We start from the raw sequence: 24,742 nt of genomic DNA, 5'->3' as shown, positions 1-24,742 counted from the left end.
CAGAACCTGATTACTTGCAAACTAAGTATGTCCTCTGGAAACTAAATATGTCCTAGAGACATTTACTTTCTCTTTCTTCAATGGTCACTGTCTTTATTTCACAGAATAGAATGATCACCAGCTCTTGGTGATGGAGATCACCAGCCATCACTATTCTCTTACACCTAGTTACTCAAAGGTTGGTCCTAGCCGCAATGGCATCACCTGGGAGCTGTTTAGAAATGCAGAATCTCAGGTCCCACCCCAGACCTGCTGAGTCAGCATCAGCATTTTAATAAGACTCCCAAGTTGTTGAGAAGCATTGCTCTACTGGACAGAACACTGAAGCAAGTCAGAAGACTCAAGTGTAAGCCTCAGAACCATGACTTAACAGGTATTTAAGAGTGGGCAAGACAGCATTTTTTAGACGTGGCTTCCTCAACTATAAACTGGAGGCAATATTTGCCACTTTATTTACATATACAGCTACCAAAGAGGGTTGTTTTGGGAATCAAAAAATGATGGATGTTAAAACTCTCTGTAAATTATAAAGCACTACACAAATACAAGGCACTATTATTAATAATAAATATAGCTTAATTATACCTGTCCTCGTTTGATCACTCACAGACCATCAGAGGCATGCTATTAGATTATACTACATTATTAAGATAGAAGGCTCCTTCATGTGTCACAAAACTTTCAAGCCCCTAATCACACTGTAGCCAAACCCTTCTGTTTCCATTACAAACTAAATGCCAACTAGGCCTCCTAAAGAGACTCCACCTATAACACTACTATGATCTTGCCCCAAACACTTGATTTATTCTTACAATCCGTTCTTTTTTGGGCTTTACTATAATTTCCACGATAACAAACTAACTGATTTAACCCACTGCCAAGCCTGAGAACCGAGCAGCCCTGGAAAAGACTGCTTCTGCACAAGTCCTTGGCTTTTTTGGCCCATTTAGCAACAGCCTCTCTTCTCCAAAGCAGAGCACGGCTATCAGGCTGTGGTTTACACTCAATATTCTACATGGTATATTTTATGCTAAGGGAAGAAACCAGTACCCCAGCTTTCTCCCTAATACCCCCTTATCTTAAAAGAAGTCCATGAATCTTAAAAAATGAGAAATTCCTAAACTGTATCACAGTGTCCAAAGGTTGTTATGCCTTTTCTTACACATCAAATGAATGCCAAGAAGCTTCGTATAACCAGGGCTTTGTAAACCAAAATTGGATGACTTTAAAAATGAAAGTCTAACTAACGGATAAACTTATTTATTCATGAGATTCAGTTTCTACAAAACCTAGAAAATCAACTGACATCATAAAATGCTATAGCCATTAGCATTATAAGCTACAACCATAAACTGACTTTTTCAGCTGCTCAAATAAACCCTTTCTCAACCCAGAGAAACCAGGCTTCCCTCTCCTCTCGGAGTTGGGTGTGCAGCCCCTACTTCTACTGTCGCCCGATATGCCACGGAGACGCTTACTTAGGATTCAGACTCCATGCAGGGAACAGAAAAGGATTAACACATGCAACTGTGCGGCAACACTTTTAGACACAGTTTAACTTACAAAAAAAAAGTCCACCCAGCACAAGAACAATCCCCAAGTCAGCCCAAGAGCAGAGAATTAGTACTATCAGGTGATCAGAAACAAAACCAAGGCAAACACCCACCAAATTCAATATTCAGAGTAATTATCATTACAAGAACCACCACTGGTGCATACTCAAAAACCACTATCAAAAGAAAAAGGCTACTAGAAAAGCTCGCACTATTTCCTCGAAAAGCACTTGGTTTTGATAGAAGACTTGACTTTAAGATATAAGAGGCACAGAAGTAGCACCTTTAAGGACAGTTTTTCAGGCTAAGGCTACCAGGGGATGTAAGTTCCTTCTCCATGAAGGAAATGAGAGAATAGTGTATGGTATCAATGACAGCTGGAGAAGCAACTGGGCGAGTGCTCGTCTGTGGAACAGGGAAGGTGTGATATGAAAGCAAGCTGCCCTTTTCCTAACAGAGGATTCAGGATGCACTCCTACCAGTCTCTGCTGCTCCAAGAGAAGATCTGCTTCTTCCTTCTCCTTTTTGTATAGGATCTCCATTTCCTGTAGCCTAGACGGAACAGAGAAGCAAGAGAGGAAAGAATAAATTGCAAAATCACTGAGCTGTTTCATTAATTCTGCTATGTGTTTAAAAGAAACGAGTCACATGGACCACATCACATTTGTACATTACCTTTTTTCCATCTCCTGTTTCATATCAATCCCTTGTTTTTCCAGAAGCTCTCTCTGGGCAAACGTCCAGTCCACAGGCTCAGAGGGGGTCTCAGCAGAAGGAGTCTTCTCCCGCTCAGCCCGTGCTTGCTCCGGGTGGTTAAAACGAAACACATGGTTTTTACCCATGATGATACGGTTTCCTAGCACAGAACAGAAACATGAATGAGAAATCATTTTTTAAATGTGTTGCATCTAGGTTAATAACCTAGATTTATGTTCTCCCTAATGCAAAAAGACAGCTTTCGGAGTTTTGCAAGAACGTAAATCCTAATGCTGACTATCACTTCAACTTTTAGACAAAGCATTAAAAATTAAAGAGTTGCTTTGCACAAGCCATGTGTTCTGAAGACTTCAAGCCTCTTCCAGTCTCACCTGAGCGCAGCTGAACAGGCTGGGCCACCCTCTTGCCATTTACGTAGGTTTCTGAACGTTCACAGGGCTCCAGGGTTACAATAACTAAGAGGAACACAAACTAATGTTAGCATCACAAACAACTGGAAGAAAATAATGGAAAGCAGGTGAGGATTCAAGGTGACTAGAATAGATTCCTGCAACCAACCAAGGGGCTTAGGAGCTATATAATAGTTCATTTTAGGGTACCAGAACCAGGGCTGTGGCTCAGAAAGATTTAAATGAATTTGACAAACTTCAGAAGAAGATAGGAAATGTTAGTTTCAGTGATATCTGACATTTCAGTATATAAAAACGAAAAGCATCAGAAATCTTAAGTATGAGATATAGGTAATCATCAGAAACTTAAGATCAAAAGCTAATATTTTGATTAAGGGAGGAATAAATTATACAACACAAAAGTACTATTAGATTGTTGTTGTTTTGTTAATAACCTGGGCAAAAATCAAGATGGACTTTTTCTTCCCTTTTAGGTAAAAATAAATTCTACTGGCTTAAGACCAGAGGTTCTTCAAATCTCCCACTACCCAGGATATTTGTTCCCTTCTTACTAGTCTATCAAATAATTAAGATTCAAGACCAAGCCTAATTGCCTATGTCCCGCTCAATTCTTGGCAGTAACAAAACGGCTCCTTTCGTCCACGCTTTTTTCATGTAAAGTAGCTATGTCCATGCCTGCATTTATAAGCAGCCCAAGTTTCTCCATTTTCAAATATTAGATCGTACAAGAAAGTATCACTGAAAGAGACAGGGAACACCAAGCCGTGGGGATTTCTCATCATACAGAAAGAAAAGTTTGCTGGAAAAGTTAAGCCAAGAACTCTCACCATCCCCACTGTTGTTCCTCTCGCTCCGGAAGATACAATGCTCTTCTTTAATGTGAGCCCCACTCAGCACGATGTCCTGGCGCCGCTCAGCATCTGCTTGGCCAACCCTGAACACAAGGGAAAGTGTTTCCCAGGGAAATTAAGACACAAAAAGCACTACAAACAATGAGCCTCTTTCTCCCAAAGAATATTCTTTGGTACATACAAAAAAGGTATTGCCTTTTTTTTATCAGAGGCTTTGAACTGCAAACTCTACTTTCATATATGGTCAACCCCCGCTACACCAGAAAAATCAACGAAGGGGCAAATGATACACCAAATAACTCAGAGCATCATAAAAAGATACGAGTGAACTACTCTCCTTAATGAATTCATATAAAATGTTAGGAGTAAAATTTTACTTACGGTCTGCTAGGAAAAAACTACACGTTAATTGGTTCAGCTGGTTAAAACACTTAATTTGAGAAGAGTAGAGAGGATAGTTTATAACTATTTCAGACAAGAAAATCAGCAAATTAGTAAAAGAAATTTTTCACCAAACAACTTCCCTTTAGCTATTCAATCATCCTAAGAGAAAAGAAAACATTAAGTGACCAAAAGAAGAAACAAATGTACCTTGTAATTCCATCTTTGATGTAATAAAGAAGGCATTCGGACATCAGTGGGTCCTCATTGAGGTTAACAAGATGTGGCGTCTGAAAAAGGTTACAGATGATCAATTTGGAGCAAGTAGCACTGAGAGGGCTGTGAGAATGACAGGGACATACAGGAGGCTGATGGCTTCTTGGATTACCAGAGTGCCTAGAAGAGGGACTGCTTTCATTCCTAGTTGCAATTCCATAGTAAACAGAAAACACTCTCTTCAGGCCTCCCCAAACTACACTAATGCATTCTATTTAAAAACCTGAGTTCTGGGATAAAGAACAAGATCCAATTCTTGATAAGGTCAAAGCATAGAGAACACAAAAGAAAAATTAGAGCAGGCTGATTCTCTGGATGGATTAATCATAATTTTTGCAAACACTTGGTCAAAAATCTTGAAAGACAGCAGAATTTGCCACCCCTAAACATGCCACTTTGACATACTGATTATTTTGAGCTATTAGGCACTTGAAAAACAGTACAGGCAGAGAGCAGCTTTCTCTGAATCCCCTCTCCTGCCTAAGCATGGATGGTCCAAAAGGAACTCAGCTATCAGAAATCCCCTCCCAGGAGTCTCATCAACCAGGAGAGAAAACTAGAAATTGACACCACACCCAGACAAACTTTGTCACAAACTATCATGGCCCAGCCACTCCGCGGCATGTGGGATCTTCCCGGACCGGGGCACGAACCCATGTCCCCTGCATTGGCAGGCGGATTCTCAACCACTGAGCCACCAGGGAAGCCCCCTCCCATCTACTCTTGAAGGGTCCCTTCATCTTTCCTAAAAGCCAATTATGCTCCCCTGAGAGGCCTACCTCTCCATCCCCTTTCCCTATTAGGATGGTCTTTAAGCCAGAATTCTAAACCATCTCAGGGAGTTACTCATTTTTCCCTGGGTATCTCCCATGTATACATGAGGTATACATGTTAATAAACTTCTTTGTTTTTCTCTTGTTAATCTGTCTTTTATTACAGGGGTCTCAGCCAAGAATTCAGAAAGGTAGAGGAAAAATCATTTTTTGCCCCCTACAACCTCAAGAAATATTTAATTTTTCATTTACTTTATAAAAATGTTCCCACATCCCCTATCATTTCCCTTTATAATTTTTATCAGTTCTTCCATGGTCCCAGTTATTGTCTTTAGTTTGTTAGTTTTTATCTTAAAGAAGAAATTAAAATTACTGACATTCAGTAATACATCTTATAAAAATCTTCTTCATCTAACTCTACTATTTCTAAAATCTTTTAAAAACCAACCTTCTTTGGTGAAAATACCCCACTGGAATCCAAAAATAAGTCACATGGTCTTGGGGTCAAAATCTACTCAAGATAGTGTCAGCAAATATGGAAAAATGAAAGAAGAGTCAGATGAGCAGGGTAAGGAAAGGGACTGCAAAAGATGATTTAAAAGAAATTAGGAAAACCTCTACATCCTTCCAACTAACATCTGTCTCTAGACTTAACAGCTTTGCTGGTTTGAGAAAATCAAAGCTCTGTGGGCAGCATTCTTTAAAACCCATCATGAGACTGGCCTAAAGAAAAGGGAACCTCAAGAACAGGTTTTTTTTTTTTCCTTTTCCCTTAGAAGTACTTTCTCCTAGTCTTGTTGAGATATGAATGACAAAGTCTGTATTTATTTAGGTAGTACAATGTCATTGTAAAATGTGTCAATTTGATACATATACACATTGTGCAATGATTACCACAATCAAGTTAACACATCAGAAACAGGTTCTAAAACTGAATTTGGATGTGGTCAGTGGTGTATCCCTTCCTTTCCTGAAGAAGTCTAGAAAGTTAAAGCAAGTAAGAGAAAGCTTTGGAAACAGGGATCTCAGTTTGGAATTCTGTGCTGTTTATAATACTTATAACACACAATACTTATTCAAGTTATTTATAATTTGTGTTAAATGCCATAATTTTACAAGTTGTTATAAAAATTTTCCTCACAGTTCTTAACACTTAAAGATATTATAAAATACCTTTAGATATATGCAAAGGCACAATCTAAATTCTATCAAGTCTATAACTGCTAAAATCTCTACAATCATATATAATATATCTGAATAAAATAATGTCTTACTGAAGGAAAAATTATTAAACTGAAAATCATTGACCTATGGCAATATACACATATGAAATACTGTTATTATTGTTCCAGGTCTAAAATATATATCTAAAATGTCTCTAAATCAATTTTCTTTGTTGAAAATAACACATCAGAATTTATAAAAAAGAAAAACCTAACCAGAAGAATCCTAAAAAAAACCACAGGACTATTTCATATCACATAAAATGAAAGTACCATTTGAAAACTCCATACCCATTCTATGCTAACCTAGAGAGACCATTATCAGACCCTTGCATGAAGATGTTTAAGTATCCAATAGCTAATCTAAAATCATATGAAATGAAGGACCATTTATTACTAGTATGAAATATATGCTTTGTACATCAATCTATGTTCTATCACTGTCCTCTAAATAAGTACACAAAATAAACATTTCATAATAGTTTTCCAGTAGCTAATAATAACTAAGAAGCAACTAAGTAGGGGGTGGGGGGGGGGTGGAGAAAAAGAAAGAAAAGACCTTGCTATTATAATTAGCTAAAAACGTATCTACTACTTAACAACTATGACTATGTAAGTAGGACAGTAACTACTGGAGTCATTAAAAAAAAAAAAAAAAAAACTGAGAAGGGAGCAGAGGAGGCTAGAAGGATGAGGACAGGAACTGCTTTACTCAGTACAGTGGTTGTCTATCACACAAACTGTAAAAGCAAACTGAAGCAGTATTTTTCTACACAATCCTGAACAGCTGAAACTGCTTCCAAAGAATTATAATTCAGGGTTGCTGGCATCTGTGGGGAAAACTACATAGAAAGAGTAGCCAAACTGAAGCAAGGTATGCTAGGTTAGGCTAGAAATTTAAGAGAAAGCAACAATGAAGATGAGGAAACATACTGAATCATGACCAAAAGTTACAGATTTATACTGTCTTGGATTTTATTTTAGAAACAGTAAACATTTCTGAAAGCATTTTAGAAACAGGTTGGACTTGTATTGTAAGATGAAATCAAAAATATCAGAAATTAAGCCAAGTCTCAAGATTTAAAAGAAAAGGAAGAAGAGGAGCCAGCCCTGAAAGACATGAAGTGCCTGTGACCAAGACAAACAAAAAGTGTTTCTGTTTGTTTAAGTTTCACAACATTGTTTCCTACCTTTTTAGGTGAGAAAACCCCCAGGGTTCCTCCATCTTCCCGAATGGCAACTCCCATCTCAGCCAACAAGGCCTCTCTAGAAAAAGCAACAAGCGTATCAGAATAACAATACCAAAAGGTCAAGTAAATCAGTCTAACTTGAATTGGAAATAATGCAAAGCAAAAGCAACTGTCCATGTTTAAAGTCAGTAATACAAATGTGAAAGAATCTGCTTATCCCATCATTAATGAGAAATTATTTCTAAGAGGAATTGTACATTCAAAATAAAGTATGTTCTTGTCTTAGGTAAAGCTATATTCACCCAAATAAGAATTTTGTCACATCTGACTTTGGAGGTAGACAATAATTCATAAATATGTCTATTAATATAAAAAAAGGAAGAAAGGAATATTCCCTTAAGGCAATACATCCACTTCAAACAACCATTCCTTAAAATCCAAGAAAGCAATCAGAAAGGAACTTTGATATAGGGAGTATTATCTACAAATGTGATTTTTCTCAAATGTCATGTTCCCATGACCACCATCATATTGATTCAACAATTCTAGCTTAAAATCTCTACAATAGAGAAGAAAATTGTTTCATACCTTCACTTTACAAACACGTTAGCACTCACTTCTGCCTCACCTTCCATGAAGGAAGAAGATAGGAACTAACATTCTTTAAATGTATATTTATTCCAATAGCAAAAGTATTATTTTGGATTATGTTCATCTTCAGGGTAGAGAATTGGGAGGTTAAGATAAAATACAGATTTTGAAAGTTTGCAACTGAAACTACTTAACCTCTTACCAAAGAGGTTCTAGAAAACATAACTCTGAAAGTCAGTAATCAGAACAGCTTTTTTTTTATTTGGGCCTTTATCAAAGGCAGTCTTTTTGCAAATTAAAAACTCTATCCTTCAATAGCTTCAATTTTTATATGGATCCCTAGCAACACGTAGTACAGCAACTAAGAACACGACTCCCTAGGGAACCTGAATTTCACTTCAGTGTAAATTGGGCCATAAGTCCCATACGGGTTTGTTTTTTTGTGTATTTGGGGAGGAAAGGTTCTTTGTTTTTAACTTCTATTTTATCTTTTCTTACTATAAAAGTAATCTAAATTCCCCAGAAAATTTAGAAACATTCCAGAGTTTAACTTCCTGACCTCTCCATTCTGATGGCCTCTGTTTTACGCAGCTTTTCTTCCCAGGTTTCGTTCAACTCAGCAATGATCTTCTCCGATTCCTAAGGAGGAAGTACACAGTTAAGTGCCTAAGAGTCTTATAATTTAACATTCTGTGTCTAGGAAGAGCAGCAAGAAGCAGATGATGCCCTTTTGAGGATATGAGGCAGAATCTAATACGATGAGGTTTTTTTTTTTTCCTTTCTTAATATGTTAAGAAAGAAATCAGCCCCAGATGTATTCTCTTTAAGCCCTAATAAAAATAGCTTAATAGTGTGTGTGTGTGTGTCTGTGTGAGAGAGTCTGTGTGTGTGTGTTAAACCATCTCAGGGAGTTACTCATTTTTCCCTGGGTATCTCCCATGTATACATGAGGTATACATGTTAATAAACTTCTTTGTTTTTCTCTTGTTAATCTGTCTTTTATTACAGGGGTCTCAGCCAAGAATTCAGAAAGGTAGAGGAAAAATCATTTTTTGCCCCCTACAACCTCAAGAAATATTTAATTTTTCATTTACTTTATAAAAATGTTCCCACATCCCCTATCATTTCCCTTTATAATTTTTATCAGTTCTTCCATGGTCCCAGTTATTGTCTTTAGTTTGTTAGTTTTTATCTTAAAGAAGAAATTAAAATTACTGACATTCAGTAATACATCTTATAAAAATCTTCTTCATCTAACTCTACTATTTCTAAAATCTTTTAAAAACCAACCTTCTTTGGTGAAAATACCCCACTGGAATCCAAAAATAAGTCACATGGTCTTGGGGTCAAAATCTACTCAAGATAGTGTCAGCAAATATGGAAAAATGAAAGAAGAGTCAGATGAGCAGGGTAAGGAAAGGGACTGCAAAAGATGATTTAAAAGAAATTAGGAAAACCTCTACATCCTTCCAACTAACATCTGTCTCTAGACTTAACAGCTTTGCTGGTTTGAGAAAATCAAAGCTCTGTGGGCAGCATTCTTTAAAACCCATCATGAGACTGGCCTAAAGAAAAGGGAACCTCAAGAACAGGTTTTTTTTTTTTCCTTTTCCCTTAGAAGTACTTTCTCCTAGTCTTGTTGAGATATGAATGACAAAGTCTGTATTTATTTAGGTAGTACAATGTCATTGTAAAATGTGTCAATTTGATACATATACACATTGTGCAATGATTACCACAATCAAGTTAACACATCAGAAACAGGTTCTAAAACTGAATTTGGATGTGGTCAGTGGTGTATCCCTTCCTTTCCTGAAGAAGTCTAGAAAGTTAAAGCAAGTAAGAGAAAGCTTTGGAAACAGGGATCTCAGTTTGGAATTCTGTGCTGTTTATAATACTTATAACACACAATACTTATTCAAGTTATTTATAATTTGTGTTAAATGCCATAATTTTACAAGTTGTTATAAAAATTTTCCTCACAGTTCTTAACACTTAAAGATATTATAAAATACCTTTAGATATATGCAAAGGCACAATCTAAATTCTATCAAGTCTATAACTGCTAAAATCTCTACAATCATATATAATATATCTGAATAAAATAATGTCTTACTGAAGGAAAAATTATTAAACTGAAAATCATTGACCTATGGCAATATACACATATGAAATACTGTTATTATTGTTCCAGGTCTAAAATATATATCTAAAATGTCTCTAAATCAATTTTCTTTGTTGAAAATAACACATCAGAATTTATAAAAAAGAAAAACCTAACCAGAAGAATCCTAAAAAAAACCACAGGACTATTTCATATCACATAAAATGAAAGTACCATTTGAAAACTCCATACCCATTCTATGCTAACCTAGAGAGACCATTATCAGACCCTTGCATGAAGATGTTTAAGTATCCAATAGCTAATCTAAAATCATATGAAATGAAGGACCATTTATTACTAGTATGAAATATATGCTTTGTACATCAATCTATGTTCTATCACTGTCCTATAAATAAGTACACAAAATAAACATTTCATAATAGTTTTCCAGTAGCTAATAATAACTAAGAAGCAACTAAGTAGGGGGTGGGGGGGGGGTGGAGAAAAAGAAAGAAAAGACCTTGCTATTATAATTAGCTAAAAACGTATCTACTACTTAACAACTATGACTATGTAAGTAGGACAGTAACTACTGGAGTCATTAAAAAAAAAAAAAAAAAAAACTGAGAAGGGAGCAGAGGAGGCTAGAAGGATGAGGACAGGAACTGCTTTACTCAGTACAGTGGTTGTCTATCACACAAACTGTAAAAGCAAACTGAAGCAGTATTTTTCTACACAATCCTGAACAGCTGAAACTGCTTCCAAAGAATTATAATTCAGGGTTGCTGGCATCTGTGGGGAAAACTACATAGAAAGAGTAGCCAAACTGAAGCAAGGTATGCTAGGTTAGGCTAGAAATTTAAGAGAAAGCAACAATGAAGATGAGGAAACATACTGAATCATGACCAAAAGTTACAGATTTATACTGTCTTGGATTTTATTTTAGAAACAGTAAACATTTCTGAAAGCATTTTAGAAACAGGTTGGACTTGTATTGTAAGATGAAATCAAAAATATCAGAAATTAAGCCAAGTCTCAAGATTTAAAAGAAAAGGAAGAAGAGGAGCCAGCCCTGAAAGACATGAAGTGCCTGTGACCAAGACAAACAAAAAGTGTTTCTGTTTGTTTAAGTTTCACAACATTGTTTCCTACCTTTTTAGGTGAGAAAACCCCCAGGGTTCCTCCATCTTCCCGAATGGCAACTCCCATCTCAGCCAACAAGGCCTCTCTAGAAAAAGCAACAAGCGTATCAGAATAACAATACCAAAAGGTCAAGTAAATCAGTCTAACTTGAATTGGAAATAATGCAAAGCAAAAGCAACTGTCCATGTTTAAAGTCAGTAATACAAATGTGAAAGAATCTGCTTATCCCATCATTAATGAGAAATTATTTCTAAGAGGAATTGTACATTCAAAATAAAGTATGTTCTTGTCTTAGGTAAAGCTATATTCACCCAAATAAGAATTTTGTCACATCTGACTTTGGAGGTAGACAATAATTCATAAATATGTCTATTAATATAAAAAAAGGAAGAAAGGAATATTCCCTTAAGGCAATACATCCACTTCAAACAACCATTCCTTAAAATCCAAGAAAGCAATCAGAAAGGAACTTTGATATAGGGAGTATTATCTACAAATGTGATTTTTCTCAAATGTCATGTTCCCATGACCACCATCATATTGATTCAACAATTCTAGCTTAAAATCTCTACAATAGAGAAGAAAATTGTTTCATACCTTCACTTTACAAACACGTTAGCACTCACTTCTGCCTCACCTTCCATGAAGGAAGAAGATAGGAACTAACATTCTTTAAATGTATATTTATTCCAATAGCAAAAGTATTATTTTGGATTATGTTCATCTTCAGGGTAGAGAATTGGGAGGTTAAGATAAAATACAGATTTTGAAAGTTTGCAACTGAAACTACTTAACCTCTTACCAAAGAGGTTCTAGAAAACATAACTCTGAAAGTCAGTAATCAGAACAGCTTTTTTTTTATTTGGGCCTTTATCAAAGGCAGTCTTTTTGCAAATTAAAAACTCTATCCTTCAATAGCTTCAATTTTTATATGGATCCCTAGCAACACGTAGTACAGCAACTAAGAACACGACTCCCTAGGGAACCTGAATTTCACTTCAGTGTAAATTGGGCCATAAGTCCCATACGGGTTTGTTTTTTTGTGTATTTGGGGAGGAAAGGTTCTTTGTTTTTAACTTCTATTTTATCTTTTCTTACTATAAAAGTAATCTAAATTCCCCAGAAAATTTAGAAACATTCCAGAGTTTAACTTCCTGACCTCTCCATTCTGATGGCCTCTGTTTTACGCAGCTTTTCTTCCCAGGTTTCGTTCAACTCAGCAATGATCTTCTCCGATTCCTAAGGAGGAAGTACACAGTTAAGTGCCTAAGAGTCTTATAATTTAACATTCTGTGTCTAGGAAGAGCAGCAAGAAGCAGATGATGCCCTTTTGAGGATATGAGGCAGAATCTAATACGATGAGGTTTTTTTTTTTTCCTTTCTTAATATGTTAAGAAAGAAATCAGCCCCAGATGTATTCTCTTTAAGCCCTAATAAAAATAGCTTAATAGTGTGTGTGTGTGTGTGTGTCTGTGTGAGAGAGTCTGTGTGTGTGTAGAAGGAAAGGTAATATTAGCATCCCAAAATGCAAAGCATTGTTTCTGACAGCCACTGCTACAAAAGAATAAAGCCCCCGAAGAGATATTTGTTGCTTTTCTTAAAATTATTTATTTATTTGGTTGTGCTGGGTCTTTTTTTTTTTTTTTTTTTTTTTTTGGCTGCATTGGGTCTTGGCTGCTGCGCTTGGGCTTCTTCTCTAGTTGTGGCGAGCGGGGGCCATTCCTCGCCATGGTGTGCAGGCTCCTCATTGCGGTGGCTCCTCTTGTTGCAGAGCACAGTCCCTAGGTGCACGGGCTTCAGTAGTTGTGGCACACAAGGCTCAGCAGGTGTGGCTCGTGGGCTCTAGAGCACAGGCTCAGTAGCTGTGGCACACGGGCTTAGCTGCTCCACGGCACGTGGGATCTTCCCAGACCAGAGCTCGAACCCGTGTCTCCTGCATTGGCAGGCAGATTCTTAACCTCTGCACCACCAGGGAAGCCCTGCACTGGGTCTTAGTTGTGGCAGATGGGCTCCTTAGTTGCAGTCTGCCCGCTCCTTAGTTGTGGCACACAGCCTCCTTAGTTGTGGCATGCGAACTCTTAGTTGCAGCATGCAAGTGGGATCTAGTTCCCTGACCAGGGATCGAACCCGGGCCCCCTGCATTGGGAGCTCAGAGCCTTAAGCACTGCACCACCAGGGAAGTCCCTCACTGTTTTTTGTTTCACTGTAATTTCACCACAACACCACAACACTGACAGGATGCAGCACATGCTCTCCCCAAATACGGTATTATCTTGGCATATTGAATACTTAAGCTGAGTGATTTAAGAAATGGTACAAGTAGGAAGGACTCTCTGAGCTCCTCTTAAAGCAAGTCGTAAGACCCTCATGAGATGTAACCTCCCTACACCTGGAGGAATGGAGCATCCTTATTTCTTAAGATGAAGGAACACGAAGAATATGAACACACAGGCCTTCACAAGTTTCCCCAGTTTACTACAGGCAGCCTCGTTTTATTGCACCTCACTTTACTGCACTTCTCAGGTATGGCATTTTTTACAAATTGAAAGTGTGTGGCAACGCTGCATCGAGGAAGTCTACCAGCACCATTTTTCCAACAGCATTTGCTCACTTCGTGTCTCTTGTGTCACATTTTGGTAATTCTTTTTTTTTTTTTCATTTATTTTTATTTATTTATTTTTGGCTGCATTGGATCTTCATTGCTGCGTGCGGGCTTTCTCTAGTTGCGGCGAGTGGGGGCTATTCTTCATTGTGGTTTGCGGGTTTCTCATTGCAGTGGCTTCTCTTGTTGCGGAGCACGGGCTCTAGGTGCACGGGCTTCAGTAGTTGTGGCTCGCAGGCTCTAGAGCATAGGCTCAGTCGTTGTTGCTCCACAGCATGTGGGATCTTCCCGGAGCAGGGCTCGAACCTGTGTCCCCTGCACTGGCAGGCGGATTCTTAATCACTGCGCCACCGGGGAAGCCCACATTTTAGTAATTCTTGCAATATTTCAAACATTTTCATTATTATTACATTTGTTATGGTGATATGTGATCAGTGATCTTTGATGTTACTACTACAATTTGCTGAAGGTTCAGATGATAACACTTTTTAGCAATAAAGTATTTTTAAATTAAGGTGGTTTTTTTTTGGACATAACGCTAATGCACACTTAATAGACTACAGTATAGTGTAAACTTAACTTTTATATGCACCGGGAGACCAAAAAATTTGTGTGACTCACTTTATTGTGATATTCACTTTACTGCAGTGGTCTGGAACTGAACCTGCAATATCTTCGAGGTGCCTATACTCTTAACTCACATCCCCCTTTGTTCTATCACATATTCCCACAACTTTTCACTCTTCACCAAACCCAGCATAAAAATGTTCATGTTTAACACTTCTTTGGGCCTTCGTTTCCTTATGAAGTCTTCCATGTCACGTAAACAAATACTAAATAAATTTGTATGCTTGTCTCTTGTTAATCTGCCTTTTGTTAATCTGGGGCCCCAGCCAAGAACCTAGAGGGGTAAAAGGAAAGATATTTTTCCTCCCTTACCATACAATACCCCTCTGAACACAACCCAATTCCCGATATAGAAAGGTTTAATATTAATCTCATGTGAAGGCATGCAGCCACTCGAGTGACAACTTCCCAATCTCTTGCTGAGTGTTTATTATATGCCAGAAATATAAGAACTAAAACGTGTTTCCTGATTTCAGGAGCTTACTGTATACCAGGGAGAGAAGGAAGTAACTGATCATTCATTCATGCAGTAATTACATATAACTCCATTACATGCCAAGCCCTGCTCTAGGCAACTAGAGATATGGCAGGAAACAAAATTCCTGCCCCTCAGGAGGCTTATATTCTCGCAAAGAGACTCAGAGAATCAATCCATTTTAATCAGTAAGTCAAGTATATAGTATGCCAGACAGTGATAAGAGCTTTGTAGAAAAATAAAGCAAAGAAAAGAGGAACGTAGGGGGAGGGGTGGGGGAGGGAGCAATCTGCAGTGGGGTTGTCAGGACAGAGCTCACTGACAAGGTTCTACATAGGCAGACACAAAGGAAGAGCATGGGTATGTGAGGGAATAGGTAGGAAATGCCTGGCACTTTCCAGGAACAACAGCATAGCTAGAGCAGCATGTTAGAGGATTGTGAATGGGAATGGTAGGAAAAAACAACAGGGCAGTGTGCTAAGTGCTACAACTGAAGTGTTCACAGGTCTGCTGGAGGGTGGATGAGTCAAGGCTGAGTGATACTCATACTGAGAATGAACTGACCAGGCAAAAAATGGAGGGAGAGGGGTACCAAAAAGGGAGTTAAGCACATGCAAAAAGCAGGAGAAAATGCTAGTCCTGGATACGAAATTAGAAAGTCAGATGACAATGATGATAATGATGATGAGATAATAGTAGTGGTAGTGATTCAGGATGAGAAGTCTTAACAGTTCACAAAATATTTCATTGCATAATTCATTTACCGGGCTATGGTATGAAGCCTCTGAGATCCCAAAACATAACTATCTACATAGAAAGAAACTGTGAATATGTAATACAATAAACCCTGAGGCATCTGGCACTTGGTTTTCTGGAATGAGGCATGGTTGCATGTTAAAGAGCCGAGTAGGGCTTCCCTGGTGGTGCAGTGGTTAAGAATCTGCCTGCCAATGCAGGGGACACCAGGGTTCGAGCCCTGGTCCGGGAAGATCCCACATGCCACGGAGCAACTAAGCCCATGCGCCACAACTACTGAGCCAGCGCTCTAGAGCCTGTGAGCCACAACTACTGAAGCCCGTGTGCCTAGAGCCCACTCTCTGCAACAAGAGAAGCCACCGCAATGAGAAGCCCGCAAACCGCAACGAAGAGTAGCCCCCGCTCGCCACAGCTAGAGAAAAGCCTGCGCGCATCAACAAAGACCCAAAGCAGCCAAAAATAAAATTAATTAATTAATTAAAACAAAACAAAACCAAAAAAAGCCGAGTAAAGACTCAAGGAGTCAGAAGAAACAAACAGGAGAGCGTGATGATGATGATGATGATGATGATGGAGGAGAAGAACAATAACAACAACAGGCTAAGCTAGACAAAGAGCAAAACTGATAAAAGTTAGAAGAGGGGCTTTCCTGGTGGCGCAGTGGTTGAGAACCCGCCCGCCAATGCAGGGGACATGGGTTCAAGCCCTGGTCCAGGAAGATCCCACATGCCGCGGAGCAACTAAGCCCCTGTGCCACAACTACCAAGCCTGTGCTCTAGAACCCGCGAGCCACAACTACTGAGCCCACAAGCCACAACTACTGAAGCCCGTGAACCTAGAGCCTGTGCTCCACAACACGAGAGGCCACCACAATGAGAAGCCTGCGCACCGCGAGAAAGAGTAGCCCCCGCTCGCCGCAACTGGAGAAAGCCCGCGCGCAGCGACAAAGACCCGATGCAGCCAAAAATAAATAAATAAATTTATTAAAGAAAAAAAAGTTAGAAAAGGCCTGGGCGTCATAAGGTGAATATAAAGCGGACCACGCAACAGGTACTCAGAAATGAGTTGGTTACAAAGTGGGAGAAGCTAGAGCAAGCCGGCAGCGGAAGGCAGGAGGGTAGAGACAAAATCGCCTAAACTGGCTCTCATCAACCCCCAAGCACACACAGAGGCTGAGACTAAAAGAGCCCCCTGAACGGCATCTCTACACAGTCCTCCAATAGGAATGAATAACATGCAGTGCATATGCCACTCCACTGCTGAGTGAGGAACCAACAAGCCCCGTTAGAGGGCCAGCAGCCAAGAAAATCCCATATGGTTACGGTAAGGAGTGAGATGGCCAGGGAAGGAAGTGTGCCAGGTGCCGAGTGGTCAACAGCCTACCTCTAACATGCCAAAAAAGTTATTCAACAACTGAAACAGGATAGCATTAACTGCTTCTGCAAATGACTATAAAAGGGCAAGCACAATATAAGCTGCCACCATAACCTACAAGATTTTAAAGCTTATTAAACACTGCTGGAGGGGGATGGGGGAGGGAAGCACTGGGAGTTTGGGATTAATAGACGTAAACTATTACATCTAGGATAGATAAACAAGGTCCTACTGTATAGCACAAGGAACTACATTCAATATCCTGTGATAAACCATAATGGAAAAGAATATAAAAAAAAGTATATAGGGACTTCCCTGGCACAAGGTCCTACTGTATAGCACAAGGAACTACATTCAATATCCTGTGATAAACCATAATGGAAAAGAATATAAAAAAAAGAATGTCTATGTGTGTATGGCTGAGTCACTTTGCTGTCCAGCAGAGACTGGCACAACACTGTAGATCAACTATACTTCAATTAAAACATTAAATTAAAGACAGCTGGATAGAAACCTTTACACTCTCAAAGTGACAACTTCAAAAAGAAAGGCATAGGATAACAGGATGTCCAAACCACAGCACCAAGACTAGTGCTTATTATATATACTGTGGTCCACACGCCACTCTGATATTAGTTATGAAATACAAACTGACCTATGAGATACTTAAAATATTTTTTTCCTGGTTGGTTATCTTCAGAAAAAGAGTGTGTCAGAGCAGAGGTTAATCCAGCTGTAGTAAAGCTATTCTATTTTGGGGCAACTATAAACTCACCCCAAGGAAGCAAAGTTACTGTCTAGGAATCCTCTTACCATCTTGTTGCCAACTCTAATGTGACCTCTCTCATTTTACTCACCGCCTGGAGGGTAAATCAGAATATGAGCTCCTTGTAGAAAAGTTAATGAGTAAGCTGAGTAAGGTACAATATACTTTCCTTTTTCTTTAGGGCTTAAAAGTTGCAACTTTTATGTTGTCTAGAAAGTTACTTTTTTAAAAAAAAAAATTCTATTAATTTATTTTTGGCTGCGTTGGGTCTTCGTTGCTGCACGTGGGCCTTCTCTAGTTGCAGCGAGCGGGGGCTACTCTGTTGTGGTGCGCGGGCTTCTCACTGCGGTGGCTTCTCCTGTTGTGGAGCATGGGCTCTAGGCGCAAGGGCTTCAGTAGTTGCAGCATGTGGGCTCAGTAGTTGCGGCACACGGGCTCTGAGGTGCATGGGCTCAGTAGTTGTGACACATGGACTCTAGAGTGCAGGCTCAGTAGTTGTGGTGTACGGGCTTAGTTGCTGGGCGGCATGTGGGATCTTCCCGGACCAGGGATTGAACCCATCTGACCTATGAGATACTTAAAATATTTTTTTCCTGGTTGGTTATCTTCAGAAAAAGAGTGTGTCAGAGCAGAGGTTAATCCAGCTGTAGTAAAGCTATTCTATTTTGGGGCAACTATAAACTCACCCCAAGGAAGCAAAGTTACTGTCTAGGAATCCTCTTACCATCTTGTTGCCAACTCTAATGTGACCTCTCTCATTTTACTCACCGCCTGGAGGGTAAATCAGAATATGAGCTCCTTGTAGAAAAGTTAATGAGTAAGCTGAGTAAGGTACAATATACTTTCCTTTTTCTTTAGGGCTTAAAAGTTGCAACTTTTATGTTGTCTAGAAAGTTACTTTTTTAAAAAAAAAAATTCTATTAATTTATTTTTGGCTGCGTTGGGTCTTCGTTGCTGCACGTGGGCCTTCTCTAGTTGCAGCGAGCGGGGGCTACTCTGTTGTGGTGCGCGGGCTTCTCACTGCGGTGGCTTCTCCTGTTGTGGAGCATGGGCTCTAGGCGCAAGGGCTTCAGTAGTTGCAGCATGTGGGCTCAGTAGTTGCGGCACACGGGCTCTGAGGTGCATGGGCTCAGTAGTTGTGACACATGGACTCTAGAGTGCAGGCTCAGTAGTTGTGGTGTACGGGCTTAGTTGCTGGGCGGCATGTGGGATCTTCCCGGACCAGGGATTGAACCCATGTCCCCTACATTGGCAGGCGGATTCTTAACTACTGTGCCACCAGGGAAGTCCCTAGAAAGTTACTTTTTTAAACTCTGAAGAAAGGTTACAGAAAACAATATTGAGTGTCATTTAGCTAAACTTCAGGGCTAGAAAAAGCCATTTATTCCAGAAACATTCTAGAAATATAGAGACTGAGGACCAGAGAAACTAAGTGATTATCCCGAGGCCCCACTTCTCCCTGAGCCAGGTCTATAGTTGGGTTTCCTGTGTGTTCTGTTTTCCAATTAAGGCAGAATCAACAGCCTTTAAAGAAAACATTCTACGAAATAGCTCACCATAAATTAAGAAAGAGTGAGGAATATTCTTTCTTCAAGCCTGAATAACAAACTTAGTATAAATAAAATAGAGATGCCAGATGCCAACAGGCAGACAGCTTTCAGTCGGAGTCATCAACTTACTCTGCAGGCAGGCCTGGCACGCTGGTCTCCAGTGCTGCCCACACCTCATTCTAGAAACCTAATTTTAAGATTAAACTGAAATTGGGATTCATGCTTCAGAAATGAGTCAAGAGGACACTCTTTAAGGGTCCTTCCTTCCTGCAGGTACTGTACATTAAAAAATTCTGAAGAAGAGTGACATCAAGAACATTTTTTTAAGCTCCAAGGAATGTTGGGCTCAGGCGTCATTCACTTTGATCTCTATATCTAGCTATTTGTACAGCACTGGTTAATAACTATGTTCATAATGCTAAATACAATTTAATTACTTCATCATGATCCAGTTAAGGTGGCAGAGAAGTCCACAGAACAAGTGAGAAATATTTCCCCCAAAAAAAATTACAGTTTAACTTGTGGTATTTAAATAGTTAAATGCTTGCTACATGGAACATTCCTTGAAGCCATCAGATGGGTTTTACTGTACTGAACGCAGCATGCGTCATAAGTGAGCTCCAAGCGTGGGGCCCTCGGGCCGCCCAGCACAGCATTTACCCTTGCATGCTTCTGTAATGGATATTTGTGGATATTTATAGTCTAAGCCTAAGCAATGGCACTCACAGTACTGACACTGATGCCAGACTAATAAACACCAGAGGCACCACATAGTAACTGTAGCTACATATTTAAAACCTTATTAAGTCGGAATCCAAATCAAGGAGACAACATTTCAACTCAGTTTGAGCTGCAACTAAAAACTGAAAGCAATTACACTTTACTCTCTATTGCCAGAGGTTTGTGGAGGGCTCAAGATATTTATGATGGGGTAACACGGGTCTCTTCCATATGGAAATAGGCTATTCAATGAACGAAGCAATAGCAACTCCCTATGTAAAAGTGTTCTACCAACTGATCATTTTTTTAAAGTTAAAAGGAAAGAGAAGCAAAGGGACATAAAATGTTAGGAAAATGAATTAACCTCCTGTATTACTGTTTTCCATTAGGTATAGTATTTTTCTCCTACAGTGTCATGTCTTAGGAATGCCACTCCTTCACACTCAACAATGAAACAGTCCAAAAATGAGAAATTCTCAGGCATTTCTATCATACAAACACTGCCTTGCCTTGTGAACACAAGATGTTATCTGCCTGCAGCATTAAAATGTAGGTCTGCCGACATGAACTCTCACCATTCACAAAATAGGAGTCGAACTAAGGCGCTTATGCTTCAGTAAACTACCATACTGCATTAAAAAACAAGATTGAATGCAAAACCATAAAGAAACTATTTTCTAAAGCTAGGGAAAATGGAAGATGTCATTTAGGTTGGCTTAAAGGAGAATTAAAACAGAAATTTATTTTCTGATAAAAGCAATACAGTATTGTTTTGTTTTTGCTGGGAAGTAGGGAGACTGGGGGGAGGGTTCCTTGCATAATGGCCGTGTTATCCCTAGAGACTATCTGGAAGATACTGGGTGACCTAATGCTTAAAAAGTCTGCTCCACATCTTGACTCCTAACATTCAACATTATTTTCAGTTGGTTCCACTTGGCAGTTGGGAAGAATTTTTTTTCCTACATCAAGATGTGTGTTAAAGGGAACGTAATCTCATTTGTACACTAAGGTAAGATTCAAATAGTAAGATTCAAAATCCCCAAAGAAAAATAACATTTTATATTGAATAGTAAATGAAAGATTTCACTTTTCCTTTCCACAGAACCTCTGCATGTCCCCACTGGACTGAACAGAACCCTACACAGCAACTTTGCCTATTATGATAAAATACAGAAATAAAAGCCTTCTTGCGTAGGGCTTCACGAACATCTTTAGTAAAATTTCAAAGTCAATTTCACAATAGCAGAAATTATCCTTTCCTTTGCAATATTTAATGAAAAGGTTTCTCACTCCCTGTCCCTCTGCCAGGTATTTTAGAATTTCACCCACTTTCCACTAACAAGTTCTGAAGGAAGAAACAAGATTACTTTTGTTTCTGAAGCACCTTATGTTAGAAGTGAGTGAAATGCCAAGGAAAAGGTAGGCTGATTAAGAAACAGAAGCTGGGGCTTCCCTGGTGGCGCAGTGGTTGAGAGTCCACCTGCCGATGCTAGGGGATACGGGTTCGTGCCCCGGTCTGGGAAGATCCCACAGGCCGCGGAGCGGCTGGGCCTGTGAGCCGTGGCTGCTGAGCCTGTGCATCTGGAGTCTGTGCTCCGCGTACAGAAAAAAAAAAAAAAAGAAGCAGAAGCCCATTCTTCATATAAAATCTTTTTCAGCCTCACCTGCAAACCAAAATGAATGTTCTAGCATCTTCAATTATCAAGCTAAATTCCCTTTTAGCAAAAAGGTTCAGCAAACCTTTTCCATCATTAACCTGTCAAAGTGTGTCACTATTCTCAATGGTCCTTGAATGAGCAGCCATGGTGGAGAACGCTGAGTGCAATGTGAAGAGGACGGCAACTCCCCAGCCCCTTAAAGTTTCCTTGCTCTCCTTGTTTTTCCTACCCAGTACTCTTTTTTTAAAAATTTAAGTTCTAAGTAGCTAGTGGGAAGCAGCGCATAGCACAGGGAGATCAGCTCAGTGCTCTGTGACCACCTAGAGGGGTGAGATAGGGAGGGTAGGAGGGAGACGCAAAAGGGAGGAGATATGGGGATATATGTATATGTACCCCAGTACTCTTGAATACAAAGGCCACAAGGTATGGATAAAACTATCATCCTGGAAGCAGGGAAAGAAAAGGCATTTGTGTTGTTGTCACAGTGGTTTCATGGATGGCACCACATGTGACAACTGTCTGCTCTCACTGTAGTCACCGAGGGGGAAGGAAGAACCTATGAGTCAGAAGGCTTTGCTGCTCCTAACGTTCATATTCATGGAGAGAGACAGAAAGTACCTGACAGAGCCAGCAACCGGCTGGGAAAGCCAAGCTGGGTGCCATGGCGAGTGACCTGCGCACGCAGGACTCAAGTGCGGGCACCAGCACTAAGATCCGCGAGCCCAAATGCACCAGCACGGGAGGGGGCAGCCCTTCCACAGCGGTGCTCACAGGGCTTTCTGTGAACTTCTAGAAAATATCATTTCACGTGTCTCTGAATAAACCTGGTACAGCTACTCGAATGCACAAACTTTCTTTTGATTATACATTTTACCAACAGAAGCAGGGACCTATACAGAATTCCATCTTCAAAATAAACCAAATGTTTAATTAGTTTCCAGTGAAATTTCTAAATAAACAATTTCACTGTGACTTATAAACTACCTCAGAACTAATGGACATATCTAATTATCAGTTACTTGGCCTGGCCAACTTAATCTGCCTATGCATCTCTCCCTCCCACCCCTGCCTGGCCATGTCAGACTCAAGTATTCTGGTGAAAATTATCTTACAAAGCAGCCACTTCAGGACACCTCTGAGAGTCAGAAAGTTCTTCCATATGCTGAACCAGAATCTCAGTGATTTTTAGTCCTAACTCTGCCTTGTAGAGCTACACAGAATACCTTTCATTGAATCTGAGTTACTACTTACCTTTAGACGTTCGATGGCTTCCTCTCCTCCAGGTGTAGACATGATTCTCTCCTGAATACTGGTCACAGATGTTAAGCCCACCTGACTATTGAGTGAGCAGGAAGATGGAGATGAAGTAAGGGACCCCATGGACGCTGTGGAAAAATTGCCAGGACGTTGATTCTCAGAGGCTAGCAAGTACCTATGCTTATTGTTCTGAAAATCTTTCAGATCTGGGAGATAGAAAGAAGGGAAGGCAGAAAAAGTAAAGAGGGAAAGGAGCAGGAGAAGAAAAAAGACAGGAAGGAACACCAGTGTAAGAAAGGACAGCATTAAAGCAGCAAGGCCAAGACAAGTTATGATACAAAGACAAGTTATAATTGTTCTAGATGGCAGTTCTAAAACATGTCTGTCTTTAATACTGGTATTTTAGAAGTTAAGAACCACTTCTGAATTTAGAAACTAAAAAATTCTAATGTGGGTTAACACTGTATGTGTTAGGGGGTAACCAGAGCCTCAAAGGATACAGCTCAGGCTCTCCCCCTAAACAGCCATGCTACCTTCCTGTATTCCTTTCTATGGCTCCAAATCTACAACGCCTTAGGTTTATACTACTCTTAAAATCCCAGTAGTTTGTAACAGTAAGGGAAAAAAGATGATCATTTATTTATCAATATCAATGCATATCAGTCTGGCGCAGTATGTTATGTCATTCAGCAAAAATTCCCAAGAAAATGTTACGTTAGAACAAAAATCTGAGTGCTCAGTAGTGTTCTTTATATGCTAAAAAGGATTTTTAAAATATGCCTTTTAAAAAAAGGAGAGGTAATCGTAGCAATTACAGGGATCTTGTATAAGTCCTGGTTAAGAACTTAGGGCTGATTACCTCACCAGTGATGAACAATTAGCAAACTGCTGAATTTGGTGTAGCTTACATTCATCTACTAGAGCAAGCAAAAATTAAGGCTGATTATCTGCTAATTTAAGTAAGACTCTCACTTTGCCTAACCGAATGACCATGAGTCATTGGGGAGCTGAGTTCCTAGTATGGAATGCAAGTTTTCGGGACATACTTTCATTTACTAAGGTCTTTAATAGAGCTCTAAGTTTTGCTTTTAAACTTAAGTTTTGGTAAAAAGAGCCATAAACAACAAATTCATTAATTTGCTGTTTGTACTTTTCTTCATTAGTCATCTTTCTCAAATCGGCACCAGAGGAAATCCATAGGTATTGGTGCATTCCTATTTTTAAATTAGCTCATTTTTAAATGTAAGAAAATCTACATTGCTCAAAGTTCATATCAAAACTAAATAAGTTTTCCTTAAAGGATATAATATGAATCAACACAAAGAGTCAGAAAAAAACATTATTAGCTCTCTCTGGGTCTACCCATGTAGAATTTAAAAGCGAGTTCTTGAAGCCCCTTAAAACCAGCAGTTGCTTCAAGACAGTTTGAAAACCACCATCTGCAAATATAGAACACAGGAAAACAAGCAAGTTTTAAAAGGTGGGTAGGAACTGGAGCAAAAAAGTTAGCCATCTGGTGATGGCAGCAAGGTGGGAAAGAATAGGATGGATGGAGTTTAGAAGGTCCAACTGACACATGCAAGCCCTAAAAGGCATTAAGGGTAGTGACTGAAACTTAGAAGTAGTCAAGGCTGCTTTCCTACACAGATACAGAATTAAAACTTAGTCATGCATAGCTTTGTGGGAGATTCCACAACTGCTCAGAAAAGAGTGAGGCAGCAAGCTGGCAGCAGCATCACCTGGAG

General features: G+C 39.5%; 1 protein-coding gene across 4 annotated transcripts in view; it reads right to left on the bottom strand.

Annotated features, from left to right (window-relative positions):
* The window catches only part of KIF1B (kinesin family member 1B), a 138,396-nt gene that overhangs the window by 64,777 nt on the left and 48,877 nt on the right, over positions 1-24,742 (bottom strand). For 3 of the 4 annotated variants that reach the window (XM_028487854.2, XM_028487857.2, XM_028487859.2), the window contains exons 12-19: positions 22,992-23,125; positions 12,372-12,451; positions 11,222-11,297; positions 4,123-4,202; positions 3,508-3,614; positions 2,642-2,725; positions 2,229-2,409; positions 2,033-2,105 (exon numbers count right to left, since the gene is read on the bottom strand). In XM_028487854.2, the coding sequence (XP_028343655.1) occupies positions 2,033-2,105; positions 2,229-2,409; positions 2,642-2,725; positions 3,508-3,614; positions 4,123-4,202; positions 11,222-11,297; positions 12,372-12,451; positions 22,992-23,125 (815 nt within the window). Of the gene's footprint in view, positions 1-2,032; positions 2,106-2,228; positions 2,410-2,641; positions 2,726-3,507; positions 3,615-4,122; positions 4,203-11,221; positions 11,298-12,371; positions 12,452-22,991; positions 23,204-24,742 lie in introns of all 4 variants that reach the window. The other variant, XM_028487851.2, reaches the window with a different exon arrangement.

The sequence above is a fragment of the Physeter macrocephalus genome, chromosome 3 (assembly GCF_002837175.3).
Source record: "Physeter macrocephalus isolate SW-GA chromosome 3, ASM283717v5, whole genome shotgun sequence".
In the NCBI taxonomy this organism is placed as follows: Eukaryota; Metazoa; Chordata; class Mammalia; order Artiodactyla; family Physeteridae; genus Physeter; species Physeter macrocephalus.
Note: the sequence above shows the minus strand (reverse complement) of the source record. Positions and strands in the feature narration are given on the sequence as shown.